Here is a 21,067-nt window from a genome sequence, read left to right on the forward strand (position 1 = left end):
CTTCAATACATTTCTATATGCATTATTGGACTTGGTTTAAACAGCTCCCATGGTATTAAGTCATTAATTGAGAGGCATTACAGATTGACAGATTGTTGTGGGCGCTTCCAATGCAATTTGTATTCTAGTGTTGATCGTTGAGATTGTGTTGATTCAGTCACCTGTGGCTGAATAAAGTTTCACAGTTTTAAACCCTCCCTACTAGGATATAGCTTCGTCTGATTCGCTTAAAGTGCTTCCCATCATCATGAGAACCCGTTATTTGTCATCCAGCGTTCTTATAACCAGACTGTACCACAAGTTTTGAGGTTTGGGTTATAATTAAAAGGTATTATGTAACAGTTTTAGCAATTTAGCAATATTTTAAAGCATTTAGAGAAACATCAACCCACAGTTAGATATTTTTGTTGCTTCGGTACATATTGTTACATTTTAGAAGTTGTCAGGAAATATACCAATATATATATATATATATATATATATGACTGTTGATGCCCCCCTCTTCAAAGTTTTTGTTTGGCTCTGTTGAGATTCCGTTTTTCGGGTTCGATCAATTTCTGTCTTGCAGAAGTTATTTAGCCAACAACTTAAGTGCTTGACACAAAAATGGGAAACATTAAAGTTTCCCATATAAGACTCATTATCGATGTTTAAGCCAACAAGATAAAAGCACAAGAAATACCAGAAAGCAATGTAGGTAGCGTTAGCAAGCCAGTTAACGTCAGACCATCAGCCAGCAGACAACGAACCGCGTTACCCGGTGTTTAGCTAGCTAGCTGGCTTGCGACGGCGTTAGTATAACTAGTTAAGGGTGTTGTTGTTGTTAGCTAGCCAACAGTTAGCTCGCTTCAACTAGGAAAATGTCAGAATAAACAATACACTGACTGCTTCTATGTTCCACCAGTAGCTAGCTACGTGTATATTTAGCCAGGAAGTTTGGTTAGCTAACTAACGTTAGCTATCTTGTCAGTCAGGTCTCTGTCGGCGAGCTGCCTGCTGTGTTGGCAGCAGGAGTGGAGGGTTTTACTTCTCAAAGGGATGCTGCTAATGGGATCCTGTGAAAAAGTGGATTTTAATATCGCTCCTCGCACTGTCGCTCGGCTTGTCTTCGAAGCCGAGCAAGATAATCGAAATGGGGGAAATTCATCAAATGGGAGGTAGGACTGAATGACACCGTTAACCGTTTAAAATTGGTGTTGTGCAATCAATCAAATGTATTTACAAAGCCCTTTTTGCATCAGCAGATGCCTAAACCCCCAAACAACAAGCAAATCAAATAAAGAAGCACGTTGTTAGCAACTTCCTCAGAGGCTCTGAAGAAAATGAAAGCTTGGCAAGCCAGTTAGCTAGGCTAATTTTAGCTAACTAGTTACAATACTAATGTATTTTTATTGTACCGACCAAAGACTAGTTAGCTAACTAGACTGTATTGAATACAGACTGGATACCGTTACTGTATTAAAACCCGTTTGAAGTTGTGAATATTAGCAACCCAACTGTTACCCAGTAACTTCTTGGCCCTGCCTGAACAGAATTGTTGTCATCAATGCCACGATCCTATTTTATCCATGAGTTTGTGTCATCATGACTTTTAAGACTGGAGCCACGTTAGTATTGCACCTACGGAAGCATGATTTGGGGAAGTCCTTTCTGTTGATTGTTTAATGCCCACCCGAATCTCTGGTGTGTTTATTGCTAGTTTACAAGATATGGCTGTGTATGAAGTAAAGATGGAGAGGGTCACACGAGTATTACCATTGATTACTCTGAGCAAACAAGAGCATGCCAAGATTTATCTTGTGCAAACAGATGAGCAAATACACTGTGGGGCTTGGGCCTTGACTTCAACAGGTGCCTGCATTGAATTGGTCAAAAGCAGCTATATATATATATATATATATATACACACACATATTATGTATGTCTGACAATATAATGTATGTTCGGCATCATCAGTGCTGGCCATGACTGACTGGCTGAGATAGTTGATTTGGCTATGTCGATTAAAATCGCTCCACCATTTCCAGGTTGTCTCATTTCAGTTTGTGACAAAACAAGCGATTTATAGTGTAGAGAATCATTGTACCATCTAAACCTCTGTGAAATATTTTTTTTCCATTATCAAAAATGTATTTTCAGCTGTTTTGAAGCTGGTATACAAAACCGAAAGTAAAACGGGAAGCATAGAAATAGCACACACAGAACAGATCTACCGTTTCTTAGACATCCTATGTGATTTTTGTCTGGTTGCCCAAAAAGTTACATATTGCAGCTTTAAGAATGAAAAGAGGGGATGTTCATGTGGTTGAGCTGGACCTTGAGATTTGAAAGAGGGGAAATGTTGACATGTTGGGGTGTTTGAGCTGATCTTGGAGATGGGATAAAGGATTGTTGTACGCATTGTATATGTTTTTTGTTTTTAAAAAGTGCTTGAATAGCAATAATCTCTCAATTTGACTCCCAAGTGCGCGCTATAATCACTTTTACTGACTTAATACCAGAAGGGAGCAAACCTGCAAAATCTGTCTAACAGCAATTTCCAACCGAACAATGCATCAAAAGCAATCAGACACCACTGATATTGGACACGGAATACATAACTTCCATCGATCTGTCTCTCTGATGATCAATAATTCACAAGCCATCTGTGTCATGCTGTACTTCCTGATACCATTTGAGGTCAGATCACAAAACCAATAGAAATAGACATCAACATGTATCAAAGTAACTGGGATCATCTTTTGTCCAGAAAACTGATTTTCTACCATGTTAGTTTTTTTCTGTTTATTAAGGGAGAATTAGACTGTTAGCCAATACTACAGTCTCTCTTCTCAGCCCCCTGCTACAGCCGGACATAGATCGTTATCTCTCTCACTGCAAGTTCAACTGTGAAACTGCACGCCCTGTGAACTTGGCTCAAGGTAAAAGGGAGAGCAGGCGCATCGAAGGAGAGACGGGGACATCGGACAGAGGGAGAGTTGCAGAAAAAGAGGAGGAAGTGAGGAACAAAACTACAGACTGACAAAAAGATGCAAAGAAGCCCTACGCACAGAGCATGAGGTGGAGAGTTGGAAAAGAGAAGACTGCATTGTATTAAATTAAATGAAGGCCCCACCCTGGCTGCAACATTATTGACTAAAATTAGCGGGTGAAGCTAAACGGCTGTAACCTAGTGTCATGCCCTACATTACCATGGAGAATAAAACCTGCCTTCCATAATGGGATCTTTCATACTGCACCATCTGGATGTCACTGGAAACATGAGGTACATTCACAAATGCTAGCCTAGCTGGTCTAGGACCAGTCCACAATTGATTTGTACCAAAAAGCTGTGATCGGATCTCAGACCGACTTCCTCAACATCCTGACTTGGTGTCTGCATCATTCATCTAGGTGTTTTGAAGTAAAAAATTGGTCTGAAGAAGCTCTGAGAATGATGACCATGTCAGTTCTGGCCACCACCGGACCAGAAAGCAGCGGCTCCATGACGCAGCTCGTCCCCATCCCCACACTGAACATCCTCCCCCCGTCCTCAGACACCGATGCCTGGTCTCGCTCTCCCAGCCCCCGGCCTCCCCGCCGCCACCGGTGCTCCCGCCCTCACCGGAGCAGAGCCTGGACCAAGAAGAGGAGCGATGGAGAACAAGAGGAGTCACTCAAACCCCGGTGGGACGGCACTGAGGAGGAGGGGAGGTTGAAGGGGAGCGCTGCTCAAAGAAGCCACTCACTTCTCCCTTCACCCCTCTTGCCACCCCACGTGGAGGACGCGGTCCTGGGCCCTTCCTCGGACCTCTTGCTACCCCCGTCTCGCACCTCCTGGTCACGTAGCTCGTCTCCCGGCCGGCGTTCACGCTGGTCCCTCAGGAGTCTGCTCAGCAGGGAGTCTGACGGGGACAGCTGCAGGTCAGTGCTCTGCTCTCTATCTCTCTCCTCTCTAGGACAGGCAGGCAGCCAGAGGCCTCAGGTTCCCTGCAGACTCACTTCAGAACCCCCTCAAGGCCCTCCCATCTAGGGATGGGCTCAGTTATCTGCTAGCTGCAGGACTTTGGTTCATGGCCTTGTCATGTACTGAATCAGAAAACTGTAACTTAAGGCACTTAGTGCATTTATGTCTAAGCATTAGGCTAAATGATCATTCACATGCTACATACTTCACTGATATTACATTAGATGAGGAGACTATGTTGTCACAGATAAAAGAAATCACTGTTTGACAGCGACTGGAGTGGAGTTTTCTGTAATGGCACACCACAAGCCAACTATTTGGAAAAGGCACAGCAGACCGGGCTTATTGGTTAAGCACTAAAACCACAGAGGGCAGATTATGCTGTTAAAGTCCTGGTGAACTCCAAGCTGGGTTATATCACAGTTTGATTTGGTCAGGCAGGCAGAGGAACATGTTCATCATGCTCTTATAGTATTTCAGAGAACAAAACCATTAGCCCATGTCACAATATTAAAGGTGCTACCTCGCCATAATTGAAGTAAGCCTGCATCTTAAATTCTATTCAAGAGAAATTGTAACATTTTGAGAGAGGGAGAGAAATAAGCATATGAAGACAAAGGCATGAGGCTGAAAAGAGAGTAGACTAAATGAAATGTTAGGGAAAACGAGAGGTCTATCTGTTGTAGCTGAGAGCGAGCGAGAGAGAAAGAGACCTCTACTTGGTCAGTCACAAGGAGCAGGGAGGTGGGTTTGTGTGCACTGCTCATCCTGCTTAGAATGCATGACATCACTGCCAGCCAATAGGAGCCCACGCTTCGTCTGATGATGTCACCTCCGTCCAATGGGAGGGGGTGCTGCATTGCCAGCAGTGTCCTTGGTGGGCCTGTTAAAGGGCCATCCAGGCAGGCAGAGGGTGTTCCTCTCTCTGCTCCAAATGAACAGCTGTGCCCTTGTCCTGTTCATTTACCAACCAGTTTTATTGACCCAGTTTTTGTTTTGTTTAATGAAACACATTACTTAGATAGACCTCTGACATTATTTTACAGCTCCTTAATGATACTGCCTGTATTTTCTATGTAAGGTGGTTAAATCTATATTAATGAGTTGAAACGATAACCAAGCGGGCACCCCGCCTCTATTTTGGTAAAAAGCTAAGGGATGAGCCTGGATAAATGTAACCACTTTCAAATTCATAGACCGAGCTATGGATATAAGGACTGACCATCAATGCTGTCGAAATAATAGTTTTTGCTTTTACATTGTTTACAGTATAAAAAATGTGGTACGCCAGATGAACTAAGCTCATTAAATTGTTATCTTCAAGAATCAATGGCTATATATAATTAATTCAATGCTTAATCAAGGATTTCATTGATCATTGAATCATTCATTCAGAAATTAAGTTTAAAAAATGTATGTAGCAACTAAGGATTCTAGTTTTAAAAATGAAGGATTTACAGTTGGGAGTTCGTAAGACTGAAACCCGAAATGTTACAGTGCACTATAGGAAAAAATAAAATGCAAGTGTGCAGGCCTAAATGAAAACAGTGCACCCCTATTGTTAGTATGAACAACACCCGTTCACTGCAAACACACGAGTGTTGTTTGTTTAGGCTACATGCATCATCTAAAAGCAAGGGCTTTGTTTATCTACAGTACACACCTCATACTGATCTATGCACATCTCCTACTCCTGTTGTTATCTGAATGTTGCCATTGTCAAATGATATGCCACTGTTTGACAATACATTAGGTTCTGAGTGAATCCTTTTCTAGATGCAGTCAGAGCATCAGGCAGGTAATACAATGAGAAATGGGAGTGCTGGTGGTATTCCTATATAAAACAGAAAAGGCCATGGCTATGAATGATAGTCATCTTGTCATCAACACTTCATTGATTAAGATGTTGTGAAATCCAGGCATTTTCTGTTTCATTCCGGTGTTTTGTAACACTAGCCGGTCGTCTCTGATGTTTGAGAGGACACGTGAAATTATTAGGCCTGAGACTATTTGGACTAATTTAGCCTGGACGCATTAATACAATGAGGCACAGTATTCTTATATCATTAAAACACTAGCCAGTTCATTTCATGTCTTCGGTTACCATTGTTTTTGTCCTGTTGCATGAAATAAACCCACAGTGTAGATGAGAATCATTGACCATTTGACAGCCACACCCTGACGGGAACGGATGATTAAGGCCAATGAAGGCGTTTTAGCTATGGTTAGGCTAATGACTTCTGCATGTCAGCTGTGGTGGTCTCAACAGACGGCTGATTTCCATGGGGATCTGAATAACGATTTGCATTGGAAGAACATGGAAGGATTCTAATGCAAATAATGAGTTTTAATACAGTCAAGTATTCTGGGGTGTTTAGTGGGGGCGGCAGTTGATTTGAATCAGAGGCCAACAACTCGTGTGCGAAACAGTCTGACGTGGAGAAATGCGAGATATGTTATGCGAGGCAAGTTCCTACAAGATGCTGTGTAGCCACATCTCCCAGTCATTCTATTGTAGAGACTTGGTAGTTAGTAGACTAAGGCTAATATTTATCCTAATGTGATATTACCTCTACCTTAAACCTCAGAGAGGCTACATAGTCTATAGGCTCCTTTTGGCTGACTCCAACACTTTGTTGGTTGGGGACAGCTGTGTTGTGTGTTTTATCTATCAGAGACCAAGTTGGATTCCTCAGTGGTTTAAAAGCACTTTTCCGTGGTGATCAAACCTCAGTCCCTTGCGCAACACTGACTGCACAACTGTCTAAGCAGTAGCAGAATTGTGGCGATAGTCTGAGCGACGGCGCGGCAACATCCTCCAATATAAGGCTAGTAAATGGCCTTGTAAATAGCCAACAGTTCTGTGTTAGGCTATCAGGTCTCAACACCAGTCATGAAATCAGTAAACATCTTAAAGATTGCACTTCCTTTGGCGGTTTAACAAAGTGTTAATGTAAGATTCCTCCATAATCTGTTAGGTAACAGAGGATGGATGACAGTAATATGGTGCGTGGGGGAGGGGTTCATATTTTCTCCAGCTCCACCACTGTTGAATGCACACTTGATAGCAACTAAAAGCATCACATTTAAAAAGTAGGTTAGGCATATGTTCTTTACCCTTGGGCTGTTTTTTGTGAACAAGTCGTCAAACATTACTTGCAGAGTTAAGTTAACTGAGGTGAAGGGAAAACTACTAGCTGATACATGTCCTCCCTGTCTGTGTAGGCCTGACCTGCTTGGCAGACGGATATCTAATTGAGTAATTGGCGTTGCCCCCCCCCCCCCCCCCCCCCCCCCCCTCCAATTCACCTCTCTGCTGGACACATAATCCCATTTGATAATCCACTGACACACAAAAACAACTGCAGATCAATTGTCTACAGGCCAAACCATTGTCTCTCTGTAGCCTATGTTTGAGGCGTTGCCCCCAGTTCATCATATTTATGTTTGGATTAACTTTGACTAATTGAGTTTTGGTTCAGGTCTCCCACTCAGCAGAAGGCTGCCTCAGACATTTATTCTGCTAGATAGTTTGGAACGGGGCCTCACCTGAAAATGTGCTGAGCACAAGCCTAAAACACCACTCAACTAATTAGCTCAAAGAACATTGATCTCTCCCCACTGACGTTGTGCAACCACTGCTCTTTGGTAATAAGTGACTTTCTGTTGAATGTGCTAGGGACCAGATTCTTCTTTGCCCCCTTTTCTCTCTCTGTCTAAACATGTTCTTTCTCTTGCTCCCTTCTTCATCCCCGCCTGCCCTATGAATGGAAGAGATTACAGTAGGCACTCCTGTACCTCAGAAAAGCAGATTAAGAGAGAGGGAGGGAGCGAGCAAGAGAAGGGGGGATCTGCACAGCATGGATTATGATGTATCCTACTCAGTGGGTCTCTAATCCAGAGATGGACAGAGCGATTGTGGGTTGAACGACTGGGTGGGCTTTGGTCAGGTGGACACTGCGGGCAGTACTGTTTAGTGCGGGATAATTACAGTCCGTGTGATAAACCATGTTAGCAAACGGCTGTGATATTATATTACACCATGTTAGGACTATAATTAATCTGTCTACAACTGGCCCTAATTCATGTTTGCATTTACTCTTTCATAACCTTTCACAGTACTGTCTTTATTGATTTTAAAATAACAATAATAAATAAGTCCTCTAAAAACCTATTTTATTTGAATCTCCCAGTTCAACTCTACACTCTTAGGGAAAAAAAGGGTTCTTTAGCTGTCCAGGTAAAACTCTTTTGGGTTCCATGTAGAATCCTCTGTGGGAAGGGTTCTACATGGAACCAAAAGAGTTATACCTAAAAGGGTTCTCTGAAGAACCCTTTTAGGTTCTAGATGGCACCTAGTTATTATTTTTTTCTAAGAGTGCACTGCTACTGTACATCCGTGCATGGCCTCTCTTGTGCCTCCACCTCCCCCTCTCTCTGCTGCCTGTGTGTTCAGTACGGATTACTTATGGGCGCAGCTTGTCAACGCTAGTTTGCCCAGACACGGAATAGGAGACTGGTTGAGGTCGCGCTACCTGCCTGGATGCGAGGGAAGGATGTTGGTGATGGGGAAGTGAAACAGGTCGCACATGAAGTGCTCGTTTCTATTCGGGGACCCCTGTGCGTTTTTATATCCGACAAAACAGACATCGGGATGGACAGTGTAGCGTTGGCTGGCTCGGCGCAGTGCACACAGGACCGGTGCCCTAGTGATACAGATACTATGAAGCAGCGTGTGGACATCACGTCCAAATTTAAAACACCTCATGACATGTTGGAGTAAGTGGCAAAATGATTATTTACGTAATGGAGTTGTCTGCCCTCCAAATGGAAATATTTCGCCTGTTTGTCCTTTATGAAATGCATTTCATAAAGGTATAGGCTACACTCGTCTCCATGTGGTTTGGAAACTGGGAGGGTCAGTGATTGCCTATTGAATGATGGGCTGGTAGAAAGGAAATGAACGTCGTTTGATTCGAATGGCCATTTCGGGCACCCGGGTCTGCTGTACTTGTGCGTCTATAGCAGTCTGAAATCCGCGACCTAATTTGGCTAATTTCTGACAGCATCTGTTATTGTGATTGTATAACTCATACTTCCCTAGACAGTGCGATTTCACGGAGTTACATTCTAACCATATCGTTTACATTCTGTTGTCTGACAGGCGCTATGAATGGTGCTAGCGTACTGTGGATGTGCTTGGATGAAAGTCATTTTTTAAAAACGGATCAAAACAGAATATATGCAATATTTGACAGTCGTTTGCATCTCTACATTGCATGATGTGTGATTTAGTTTGTAAACTCACTGACAGATTGACACGAGCACGATACTGTCCGGTTTGGTCACACCAGTGACATTTTGAAGGGTCACACCCCATATAATTAGAATACTAGGATAAACTTAAACCATTTTGGTCAGGGAGTTAAGTCAACCATGGCTTGCCATTTCTGTGATAAGATATTATTTAAAAATAAGGAATTTGAAGAGTTTATCTGCACTGTATGTTAGCTAGCCAGCCAGTCAGCTTTTTTTAGAGGAATGATTCCGTTCATTTGTCAAGTCAACTGCCAATATTGTAACATTCCATTCACACAATGCAATCAATCCACAGTCATACACGATCTGAAATCAGTTGATGATAGGATTTAGACAAGTTGTAAATGTAACAAGTCAGCCTACTGATATTGTATCATATAATAGCACTCTCAGCTTCCCAGGAAAACACACATTTCTACATTTATGGTCTGTTTGTATATATTTTATAGGCTATTTATACCAAAATTGTGCATAACTTGTAAACTATAATTATATGACAATATTTTAGATTGACAATAATTCTCACACAATTTCTGATATCACATACCTTTTTATTTTCCTGCATAAGGAAAATTAGGATTATACCTCTACTGCAATTAATTCCAATTAGACTGGTTTGGAATTCTCCCTGACCAATATGGCTGCCATTTTCCATTCTGGAACTTTGTGTTCGATTACATATCTCCTCTAGTAATTTAATAGGATCTCTATGAGACACTGTCCCAGACTGAATACAACAACAAGCCTATTAGAGTAGGTGGGTAGGCCTTTATGCGGATATAATCAGTCCTACTGTACTTTGACCGTGCACACAGTTTAGTTGCAATGACGTTACTGAATCCTCACCCACCTGTACTGTACTGCAGAGTCCCCCCCCCAACCCTACACTGCTGATTCAAATAATCAACGCTTGATGATGTGGTTATTTGAATTAGCTGTGTAGTGCTGGGGCAAAAAAACAAAATGTGCACCCAGGGTGGGCCCCAGGACCGAGTTTCCGGAAACTGTACTGTACATGGATAAAGTGCTTTTGAGCAGGCATCACCCCAAGTGTTGGCTCATTCCTATGATTTCATTATTCAGAATCACAGCTACTATTGGGTTTCTTCTTCACAAGGGGGTTGTTACCTTGGCGATAATGCTGATATTAACCCCTAGTCGCCCCCCCCCCACCCCCCCTGGTCACCATGACAACCGGCAATTGGACCAGTGTGGTTTCAATGCACTTTGGCAGTAATGAGAGAAGAGTTGGAGGACAGGGCTGAGGGAAGGGAAGGGAGGCTGCAAGGGAGAAGGGGAAGCTGACTGAGCTGAGGCTATGGATAGAAAAAACACTGGGGGGGAAGAGGGGAACACTGAGAAAAGAAAAGAAAAGAGAAACAGAAGGTGCCGGAAGAGAGAGGGAGAGAGAGGAAGGGGTGACCAATTTGATTTAGAGGTTGATGGTAGTGTATAAATGCTTGTGGCTGTATACAGTGGAGTGATTACTCAGTGTCTGTGTGTGGGGTATGAGTTATTGTTTGAGATGAACAAAATGATCAAATGAGCTCACACAAGTAGACCACAGTGTCTGTTGAAAGCGACTGTTTGTTTGTGTGTGTTAATAGCTCGTTAGTACGATATGTTTCTGAGAGTCAAAACAGAAGGCGGTTGTTAGTTTTCACCGAACTGCAAATGAAGCGCAAGGCTGCAACCATGGAAACGTTTATGATGGCATCAATATAACCATTTTTACGGGGCCATGACCTGAACTCTGAACATGAGATGCACATATTATGACAGCAATATAGGTTTGACCTTGTCTTTGAGTTCAGAATGTCTGCTTTCACTAGAGGGAAGACAACAGGTGTGTAGTATGCTTACACAACCATGCTAACTTGATAAAAGTGCTCTTAATAAAAATCTCCATTGAATATTTTCTGCCCTAATGCGTTTCTCATGTAGGCATATTCATTCTTGCTCCAGTGCCTTGGAAATAAGATCAATTGAGAAACAGCCCCGACCTACTGTACTATTACCAAGCAGTGCTTTTTTTTCCATTTATGTTGATGGTAGAGGAAGGTTCATACCACTGCACTGCCACAGGTAGTATATCTAGGCTATATAGGAATGGACAGTGTCTGACCGCTCTAATCGCCACCAATCAGTTGGGAGAAAGGTTAGAGTTAGTGGTTGTTGATTTAGTGTGTTTTTAGCTAAATACAAAAGCACAGTACTTCCATCCTTCCCAGCATGGCCAGATGGCCTTAACTACTTACATCTTTGGCCACTGTGAAATCTTGAGGATGACATGAATATGAATGTCTGTACTCTTTCCCTTAGCCTACCACTAATCTCTCTTCTTCTGTCTCTCTCTTCAGTACTGCCAGTAACTCTCCGCGCAGCACCCCTGGCAGCTCCCCCTCTCTGCGCCGCCGGGTGCTGGGGGTTAGTGGTGGGGGTGGAAGCAGGACCAGCGACGCGGAGGGTGGCCCGGGGGAGCGCAGCGGGGAAAGGAGGGGTTCGGACAGCCCCCTGCTCTCCTCCTCCGCCTCCGCTTACCCAATCGCCTCGCGCCATTTCAGCCGCAATGCCAAGGTAAGGGTGCCCTGTCTCATGCCACTCTCTCATTTTGTTATGTCAACAATATACCGGGGCCATATTCAGTAGGAAAAGGAGGTGGCGTGTTGCAGATAGAAATGTCATGACGTGATACCTTTGTCTACATGTCAGAGGCATTTGTGTATTTCTATACTATATTTCTATCTGAACGTTCCACAACGATGTGCCCTGCTGAACACAGCCCTGCTTAATGTAGAGAGATAAGGACACACATGACAACACAGGGACACAGCCAGGCAGTCAGTAGTCATTCATTGGTTGTGTGAGAATACCCATACTTGTGTTGTAAGTAGTAGCCATTTTGGGTAGGTGAAAAAAGTAATTTTTTTAATAGTATGTGAAATGTGGTGCTTTAGATGTCATACTCATTTCGACATTTAATCAAATAGAATTCGCTGAACACGCGTGGAAAATAAGTCTTTCGAGACCCACGTGTGTGTGACAACAGCTGATAATCAGCTGATGGGATGCGCTGTATCAAAATTGAATGAATGAAGGGAGTAAAAGCAATTGCCATTAGATTATACATTCTCTGTAGGATGCCTAGTATGCTGATATTTGTTGTTTACTGCATTTTGTTTTCACGAATCAGTACGTTCTATATAGTATGTGGTACGATTAGTACACAGTTTTTAAGTAATGGCGTCAGCATGCTTCAGTGCTTGCTGGAAAAACTAGAAAAGGCTGCAATAGTACTGTTTGTCCATTTTGACACACCCTAGCCAGTATAAACTTCCTCAAAATAGTCTCAATTAATCTAAAATAACTCAAGAAATCTGTCATTAATTTTTACTCTTTGCAGAGGAGATCTGTCGCACACTTTGACGTCTAACTAAAATATTTGGTGCAGTATTTCTTAATGAAAAAATGTGCACCAAATGTCATTGAATGACTGACTTTACTGAAGAATCCCAACTGTTGACCAATCACCGGCGAAGGGGCGTAGACTTTGGATCCGAATTTCGCCTTGCCTTCAGAAAAAATGTTGTGTGCCCGATCAGACGAAGTCCCCCGAAAAATAACTCACGAATTCCAAAATGAACAAAAAACGTCACAGAATGTTGTCATAATATATGCAGGAACTCTTGCGAACTATTTCGGCTGGGAAGCAGGCGGACGGACGCCTTAAGTAGTAGACGAGCCAGATTTTGGACACGGCCAGTGTTAAATGGATTTGGAATAGATTGACTGTGGGCAGATTGTCAATGCATGAATCATGGGCTACAAGCCAAACGTTAAAGGCCCAGTGCAGTCAAAAACACGAGTTTTGGAAAAATATTGTGACATTTAGAAAATGGTGATAATGTCATTTTAGTGTAGGAGCTGTTTGAAAATACCATCTGGCATTTCAACCTTATTTGGTGGGATGGAGTTCCAAACCTAACAATAACAGCTAGTTTTCAGTTTTTCCCTCCCCACTCCCAGACAGTCTTAGCAAAAATCTTGCTTAAGGAATAGCTTTTTGCTAAGAAGCTATTTTGTTTATTTTTGACCATTTTGATTGTTTTTAATCACAGTAAGGTACTTCATTTTTACACAGAAATGATTTAATATTAAGATAAAAACAGCTGCATTAGACCTTTTTACACACATAACAGTCAGAGATGATAGAAACACACACACAGCAAGCCTGTTAAATGACTAGAACATCAAGGAACGTCGTACAGGCCTAATGGCTAGTTTTTCCGCAGTGTCCCATTTTAACCTATTCCCCAACTACACGAATGTCAAAATAGATAATACTCTACATTTACTGTTTTAAGGATGGAGGTGCCTTTTGGATGTTGTTCATCACTGATTGTGTGCTGTTCTTTCTTTCCCTTGCAGAAAATGCAGAGCTGGTACAATGTAAGTATACACTTTAAGGAACTGTTCATTAAGGGCTCACACTCCAGTGCACTTTATTCTGCTGACGGTAGCTACAGTGTTTCCTAGTTGGAGTGCACAGTACAGTATGAAATAGCACTTTACAGTGAAATGGCACCAATCGATGCCGAAAACGGTTTCTGTTAAATTGCCACCCCCTCGTTTAACCATTTCACTAAGCTTTGAACTTTAGCTGATTTAACTGTTCATTCACCTTAGTGTTCTTCTCATTTACCTTCTCAGTCTGTCGGTTTTACCTCAGGGACATAGTATCTGATGTAATCTCACATGGCAGATGTACAGTGGGGTCCAAAGGTATTTGGACAGTGACACATTTTTTGGTGTTTTGGCTCATTTAATTTTTAAATGATACAATGACTGACTAGGAGGTTAAAGTGCAGATTGTCAGCAGTCTTGTTGTGAGTCACAAGCTTGATGTAGTTATTGCGTGCTAGGAATATGGGAACCAATACTGCACTTTTGACTACTTTAATACACCTATTAGTGAATTTGTCCAAATACTTTTGGTTCCCTAAAATAAGGGGGGGACTATTTTCCCCCAAAAAATTGGTTCACCCGATATGGATGAAGATACCCTCAAATTAAAGCTGACAGTCTACGTTTTAACCTCAGTCATTGTATGATTTCAAATCCAAAGTGCTGTAGTACAGAGCCAAAACAACACATTGAGTTCCAAAAGTATTTGGACAGTAACAATGTACAGTGGGGATACACTGCCGATTTTGCAGGTTTTCCTACTTACAAAGCATGTAGAGGTCTGTAATTTTTTATTATAGGTACACTTCAACTGTGAGAGACAGAATCAAAATTCCATAAAATCACATTGTATGATTTTTAAGTAATTAATTAGCATTTTATTGCATGACATAAGTATTTGATACATCAGAAAAGAAGAACTTAATATTTGGTACAGAAACATTTGTTTGCAATTACAGAGATCATATGTTTCCTGTAGTTCTTGACCAGGTTTGCACACACTGCAGCAGGGATTTTGGCCCACTCCTCCATACAGACCTCCAGATCCTTCAGGTTTCGGGGCTGTCGCTGGGCAATACGGACTTTCAGCTCCCTCCAAAGATTTTCTATTGGGTTCAGGTCTGGAGACTGGCTAGGCCACTCCAGGACCTTGAGATGCTTCTTACGGAGCCGCTACTTAGTTGCCCTGGCTGTGTGTTTCGGGTCGTTGTCATGCTGGAAGACCCAGCCAAGACCCATCTTCAATGCTCTTACTGAGGGAAGGAGGTTGTTGGCCAAGATATTGCGATACATGGCCCCATCCATCCTCCCCTCAATACGGTGCAGTCGTCCTGGCCCCTTTGCAGAAAAGCATCCCCAAAGAATGATGTTTCCACCTCCATGCTTCACGGTTGGGATGGTGTTCTTGGGGTTGTACTCATCCTTCTTCTTCCTCCAAACATGGCGAGTGGAGTTTAGACCAAAAAGCTCTATTTTCGTCTCATCAGAACACATGACCTTCTCCCATTCCTCCTCCTGATCATCCAGATGGTCATTGGCAAACTTCAGACGGGCCTGGACATGCGCTGGCTTGAGCAGGGGGACCTTGCGTGCGCTGCAGGATTTTAATCCATGATGGCGTAGTGTGCTACTAAAGGTTTTCTTTGAGACTGTGGTCCCAGCTCTCTTCAGGTCATTGACCAGGTCCTGCTGTGTAGTTCTGGGCTGATCCCTCACCTTCCTCATGATCATTGATGCCCAACGAGGTGAGATCTTGCATGGAGCCCCAGACCAAGGATGATTGACCGTCATCTTGAACTTCTTCCATTTTCCAACAATTGCGCCAACAGTTGTTGCCTTCTCACCAAGCTGCTTGCCTATTGTCCTGTAGCCCATCCCAGCCTTGTGCAGGTCTACAATTTTAACCCCGATGTCCTTACACAGCTCACTGGTCTTGGCCATTGTGGAGAGGTTGGAGTCTGTTTGATTGAGTGTGTGGACAGGTGTCTTTTATACAGGTAACGAGTTCAAACAGGTGCAGTTAATACAGGTAATGAGTGGAGAACAGGAGGGCTTCTTAAAGAAAAACTAACAGGTCTGTGAGAGCCGGAATTCTTACTGGTTGGTAGGTGATCAAATACTTATGTACTGCAATAAAATGCAAATTAATTACTTAAAAATCATACAATGTGATTTTCTGGATTTTTGTTTTAGATTCCGTCTCTCACAGTTGAAGTGTACCTATGATAAAAATTACAGACCTCTACATGCTTTGTAAGTAGGAAAACCTGCAAAATCGGCAGTGTATCAAATACTTGTTCTCCCCACTGTATATACAATATTCATAGACACGACGGGTTCTGCAAGATTATATTTGATAAAGCATAGAACAGCAACAAAGTAATCTTTCTCTCTCAGGTTCTCAGTCCCACTTATAAACAGCGCAATGAGGATTTCCGTAAACTCTTCAAGAAGCTGCCAGACACGGAACGCCTCATAGTGGGTGAGTGGCACACACGTACACACACACACACACACGTACTTTGTGTGCGAGATTGCATCTCTGTGCTGACACTGTGGAAGTGAAGGGCCGACACTGTTGCTTTGTCAGCCTGATGTCTCTCCTCCAACCTCCTCTTCCTCTCCTCCCCAGACTACTCATGTGCGCTGCAGAAAGACATCCTACTCCAGGGGAGACTCTATTTGTCAGAGAACTGGCTCTGCTTCTATAGCAATATCTTCCGCTGGGAAACCACTGTAAGTTATAGACACGCGCACACACACTTTTTGTTCTTCTATCTTCGTCGGGAGCTAAATTTGAGTCCCAATAAAAATCCTATTTTTCTAAACCCAAACCCTAAATTTAACTCCTTACCCTAATTGCAACCCTAAACCTAACATCTGAGCTTTAAATAGCCTTCATCCTCATGGGGATGTGAAATTTTCCAAGTTTTACTATCCTATAATTTTAGGTCCCCACGAGGATAGAACAAACCCCCCCACACACACACACAAACACTAACCCTCCTGTTCTGTTCAGATCACAATCCTGCTGAAAGATGTGACTACCCTGACCAAGGAGAAGACTGCCAAGGTCATCCCCAACGCCATTCAGATCAGCACTGACCACGACAAGGTGAGCCAAGAGGCTCGATATTCAGTCACACAGCCTACTATGGCAGTTCAGAGTAGTGGAAGAACAGTAGGTAACAGGTGTATCAATGACATGTAAAGGAAAATAACTTTTATTATATATTGTTGTAGACAGTAGAGGTCGACCGATTATGATTTTTCAATACCGATACCGATGATTGGAGGACCAAAAAAAGTCAATACCAATTAAACGGCCAATTTAAAAAAAAAACTATATGTAATAATGACAAATACAACAATTACTGAATGGACACTTATTTTAACGTAATATAATACATCAATAAAAATCTATTTAGCCTCAAATAAATAATGAAGCATGTTCAATTTGGTTTAAATAATGCAAAAACAAAGTGTTGGAGAAGAAAGTAAAAGTGCAATATGTACCATGTAAGAAAGCTAACGTTTCAGTTCCTTGCTCAGAACATGAGAACATATGAAAGCTGGTAGTTCCTTTTAACATGAGACTTTAATTTTCCAAGGTAAGAGGTTTTAGGTTGTAGTTATTTATAGGACTATTTCTCTCTATACCATATGTATTCCATATACCTTTGACTATTGGATGTTCTTATAGGCACTTAAGAATAGCCAGTGTAACAGTATAGCTTCCGTCCCTCTCCTCGCTCCTCCCTGGGCTCGAACCAGGAACACATCGACAACAGCCACCCTCGAAGCAGCGTTACCCATGCAGAGCAAGGGGAACAACCACTCCAAGTCTCAGAGCGAGTGACGTTTGAAACGCTATTAGCGCGCACCCTGCTAACTAGCTAGCCATTTCACATCGGTTACACCAGTCTAATCTCGGGAGTTGATAGGCTTAAAGTCATAAACAGCTCAATGCTTGAAGCACAGCGAAGAGCTGCTGGCAAAACGCACGAAAGTGCAGTTTGAATGAATGCTTACGAGCCTGCTGCTGCCTACCACCGCTCAGTCAGACTGCTCGATCAAATATCAAATCATAGATTTAATTATAACATAATAACACACAGAAATACGAGCCTTTGGTCATTAATATGGTAGAATCCGGAAACTATAATTTCGAAAACAAAATGTTTATTATTTTCGCATATACCCTGACACTGCGTGCAAAGAACGCAAGAGAAGTGACACAATTTCACCTGATTAATATTGCCTGCTAACCTGGATTTCTTTTAGCTAAATATGCAGGTTTAAAAATATATACTTCTGTGTATTGATTTTAAGAAAGGCATTGGTGTTTATGGTTAGGTACACGTTGGAGCAACGACAGTCCTTTTTCACAAATGCGCACTGCATCGATTATATGCAACGCAGGACACGCTAGATAAACTAGTAATATCATCAACCATGTGTAGTTAACTAGTGATTATGATTGTTTTTTATAAGATAAGCTTAATGCTAGCTAGCAACTTACCTTGGCTTCTTACTGCATTCGCGTAACAGGCAGGCTTCTCGTGGAGTGCAATGAGAGGCAGGTGGTTTGAGCGTTGGACTAGTTAACTGTAAGGTTGCAAGATTGAATCCCAGAGCTGACAAGGTAGAAATCTGTCGTTCTGCCCCTGAACTATTCCTAGGCTGTCATTGAAAATAAGAATGTGTTCTTAACTGACTTGCCTAGTTAAATAAAGGTGTTAAAAAACAAAAGATCAGCCAAATCGGTGTCCAAAAATACCGATTTCCGATTGTTATGAAAACTTTAAATCAGGTTTAATTAAATCGGCCATTCCGATTAATCTGTCGACCTCTAGTAGACAGTATGTGTGTATATATATTGTTTAGATCAGTGATTGTCAACTGGGCGGGCGACGTCGTGGGAAGTTTACTTTGAAAGGATACCGCTGCAGCGCTTACTGTTGCTGAATTTACACGTGCCGTGCGATTGCAGTGGTGAAATGGCTAGCTACGTTCGGGTTTTCACGCTGCACTCACTCACTGACCAATACAATAACGTTCTTGCCCCAAACACACACACTGATCCAATGAAATGAGAGATTTCTCGACACACTAATCCAATATAAATGTAATTCCACAACACTATTTTATTTTAAATGTGACACGTCCAATCAGATCTTCTGACAGCTAGCTTGTTTGACAGCTAACTACGCAGTTGTGTTCTGCAGGCGTTGCACATGTGGACAGTTAACTGTCATTTAAGTTTTTAAAACGTGCAGCTCCCTCTTCATCTACTGCTGCTTCCAATGTCAACAATAAGGCAGACAATCCGGTCCCTGTTGAGAGGAGAAAATACGACCCCGACTTTGTCAAATATGGTTTTACATATAAGACAGTGAGTGTGGACGCAGTGCGTCCAATGCAATGAGCTGTTAGCTAATGACAGCATGAAACCCCTCAAATGAAAAGGGATCTGGACACCAAGCATCCAAGACACAAAGATAAGACAGCTGACTTAAAAAGAGTAAAATGTCAATATCTGGAGGCCTCACAAGATTCATTGAAGAAAAGGCACTTCGCGTCATACCTTACCATTGCTAAGTGCAAAAATCCCACACAAGCGCAGAGGATCTCATACTCCCTGCTGCGATTGATATGTGAACTGAAATGCTGATTTAGGGATTCATAATCTGATCAACAAAGCGCACGGTGACACACTGAAAAAACGTTAAACAGCATCTTGTCAAGCTGCAGGGACATTTTTGCGACTACTCCCTGGAGGAGAACAGGAGACAAGACGACTAGATACGGGAGACGGGACCCCTTTCGAGTGGAGATGAGAGGCGTTGCCAAGCAACGAAGAGGATCAGCTGGTGGAACTGTCATTTGATCACGGACTGAGCATGCACTTCCCGGAAATGACACTGCCACAGTTCTGGTGCAGCGTAGTGGGAGAATATCCTGCTCTCGCCTGTCATGCAACCAGAATCATGCTGCCGTTCAGCACTACCTATCTGTGTGAAAGTGGCTTCTCTGCGATGGCAGTGCTGAAAACAAACTCAAAGCAGAAACAAACTGTCCAGAAACAAACCAGCCAGCATGACCTCCGAGTTGCCCGGTCAACCAGCACCCCAGACTTCAATAATACATAAACGTATCAAACTAAACACCCCCAGCTTTCCCACTGATAGGACACACACCGTGAACAATAACTCATGAACCTATGTTAATTAATTCTGACATTCATATAACCTTTTATTGGATCTAGTTAAAAATGTACACCTTTAAAATAAAATGTCAAGGTTGTGAAACTATTGACATTTGTAATTGATTAAGAATTCCTAATGATTTGTTTTTTCTATCTGTTCATTTAACATTATTAGACTGTTTATGATGTCGTGTTCTGTGTGATAATTTATTACACCACACTCCTGAACTGGTCGCTTAATTAAAATGTCTTATTCTCTTCAATTGGTACATGTTTTATCAGTTAATATGGCTGTGTAATGACTTTCTTTACTACCACAATTGAGACAGTCTCTATTTAGTAAGTGAAGCCTACCCAAGAAGGAAGCTGCAAGACAACATTACAAAATGGAATCATTAACAGTCCATAATATTGGGTCGCGTCTCAATTGTCAGTCAAATTTAGATGCTCCCAATGCTTGACAAATATATTTTATCATGGCAAAATAGGCTATTTCTGTCATGGTTTTTGACAAGCCAAAGCCGAATCAATAGCAATGACCACTAGCCGTCATTCCATCATTCACTCAATTTGTTTTCCTCTGTGCTTGCTCTCTCTCTGTCGTTTCATCCAGCACTTCTTCACGTCTTTCGGGGCTAGGGATCGCAGCTACATGATGATTTTCAGACTGTGGCAGAACGCACTGATGGACAAGGTACCCACCTCCTCTTCCTCCTCCTACATCCAGCTCTCACACTCCTGCCAGTGTGAAGTGAATTGGGAATATACTACTGTTCAAAAGTTTGGGGTCACTTAGAAATGTCCTTGTTTTTGAAAGGAAAGCATGTTTTTTGTCCATTAAAATAACATAAAATTGATCAGAAATACAGTGTAGACATTGTTAATGTTGTAAATGACTATTGTAGCTGGAAACGGCTGATTAAAAAAAAAAAAAAAAATGGAATATCTACATAGGCGTACAGAGGCCCATTATCAGCAACCATCACTCCTGTGTTCCAATGGCACATCGTGTTAGCTAATCCAAGTTTATCATTTATAAGGCTAATTGATCATTAGAAAACCCTTTTGCAATTATGTTAGCGCAGCTGAAAACTGTTTATTGGATAATATGACTATTCAGTGATGAAATA

The 21,067-nt window shown here is 42.2% G+C and overlaps 1 protein-coding gene across 2 annotated transcripts in view; it reads left to right on the top strand.

The window, feature by feature from the left end:
* The first annotated feature begins 731 nt into the window (after positions 1-731).
* Positions 732-21,067, top strand: part of LOC139393146 (protein Aster-A-like) — a 33,471-nt gene continuing 13,135 nt past the window's right edge. The window contains exons 1-7 of one of the 2 annotated variants that reach the window (XM_071141529.1): positions 732-1,157; positions 11,626-11,842; positions 13,694-13,714; positions 16,127-16,211; positions 16,362-16,465; positions 16,749-16,844; positions 20,551-20,631. In XM_071141529.1, coding sequence (XP_070997630.1) covers positions 1,039-1,157; positions 11,626-11,842; positions 13,694-13,714; positions 16,127-16,211; positions 16,362-16,465; positions 16,749-16,844; positions 20,551-20,631 — 723 coding nt within the window. In that variant the 5' untranslated portion in view covers positions 732-1,038. Of the gene's footprint in view, positions 1,158-2,921; positions 3,904-11,625; positions 11,843-13,693; positions 13,715-16,126; positions 16,212-16,361; positions 16,466-16,748; positions 16,845-20,550; positions 20,632-21,067 lie in introns of those variants that run through there. The other variant, XM_071141520.1, reaches the window with a different exon arrangement.

Source organism: Oncorhynchus clarkii, chromosome 3 (genome assembly GCF_045791955.1).
Source record: "Oncorhynchus clarkii lewisi isolate Uvic-CL-2024 chromosome 3, UVic_Ocla_1.0, whole genome shotgun sequence".
Lineage (NCBI taxonomy): Eukaryota > Metazoa > Chordata > Actinopteri > Salmoniformes > Salmonidae > Oncorhynchus > Oncorhynchus clarkii.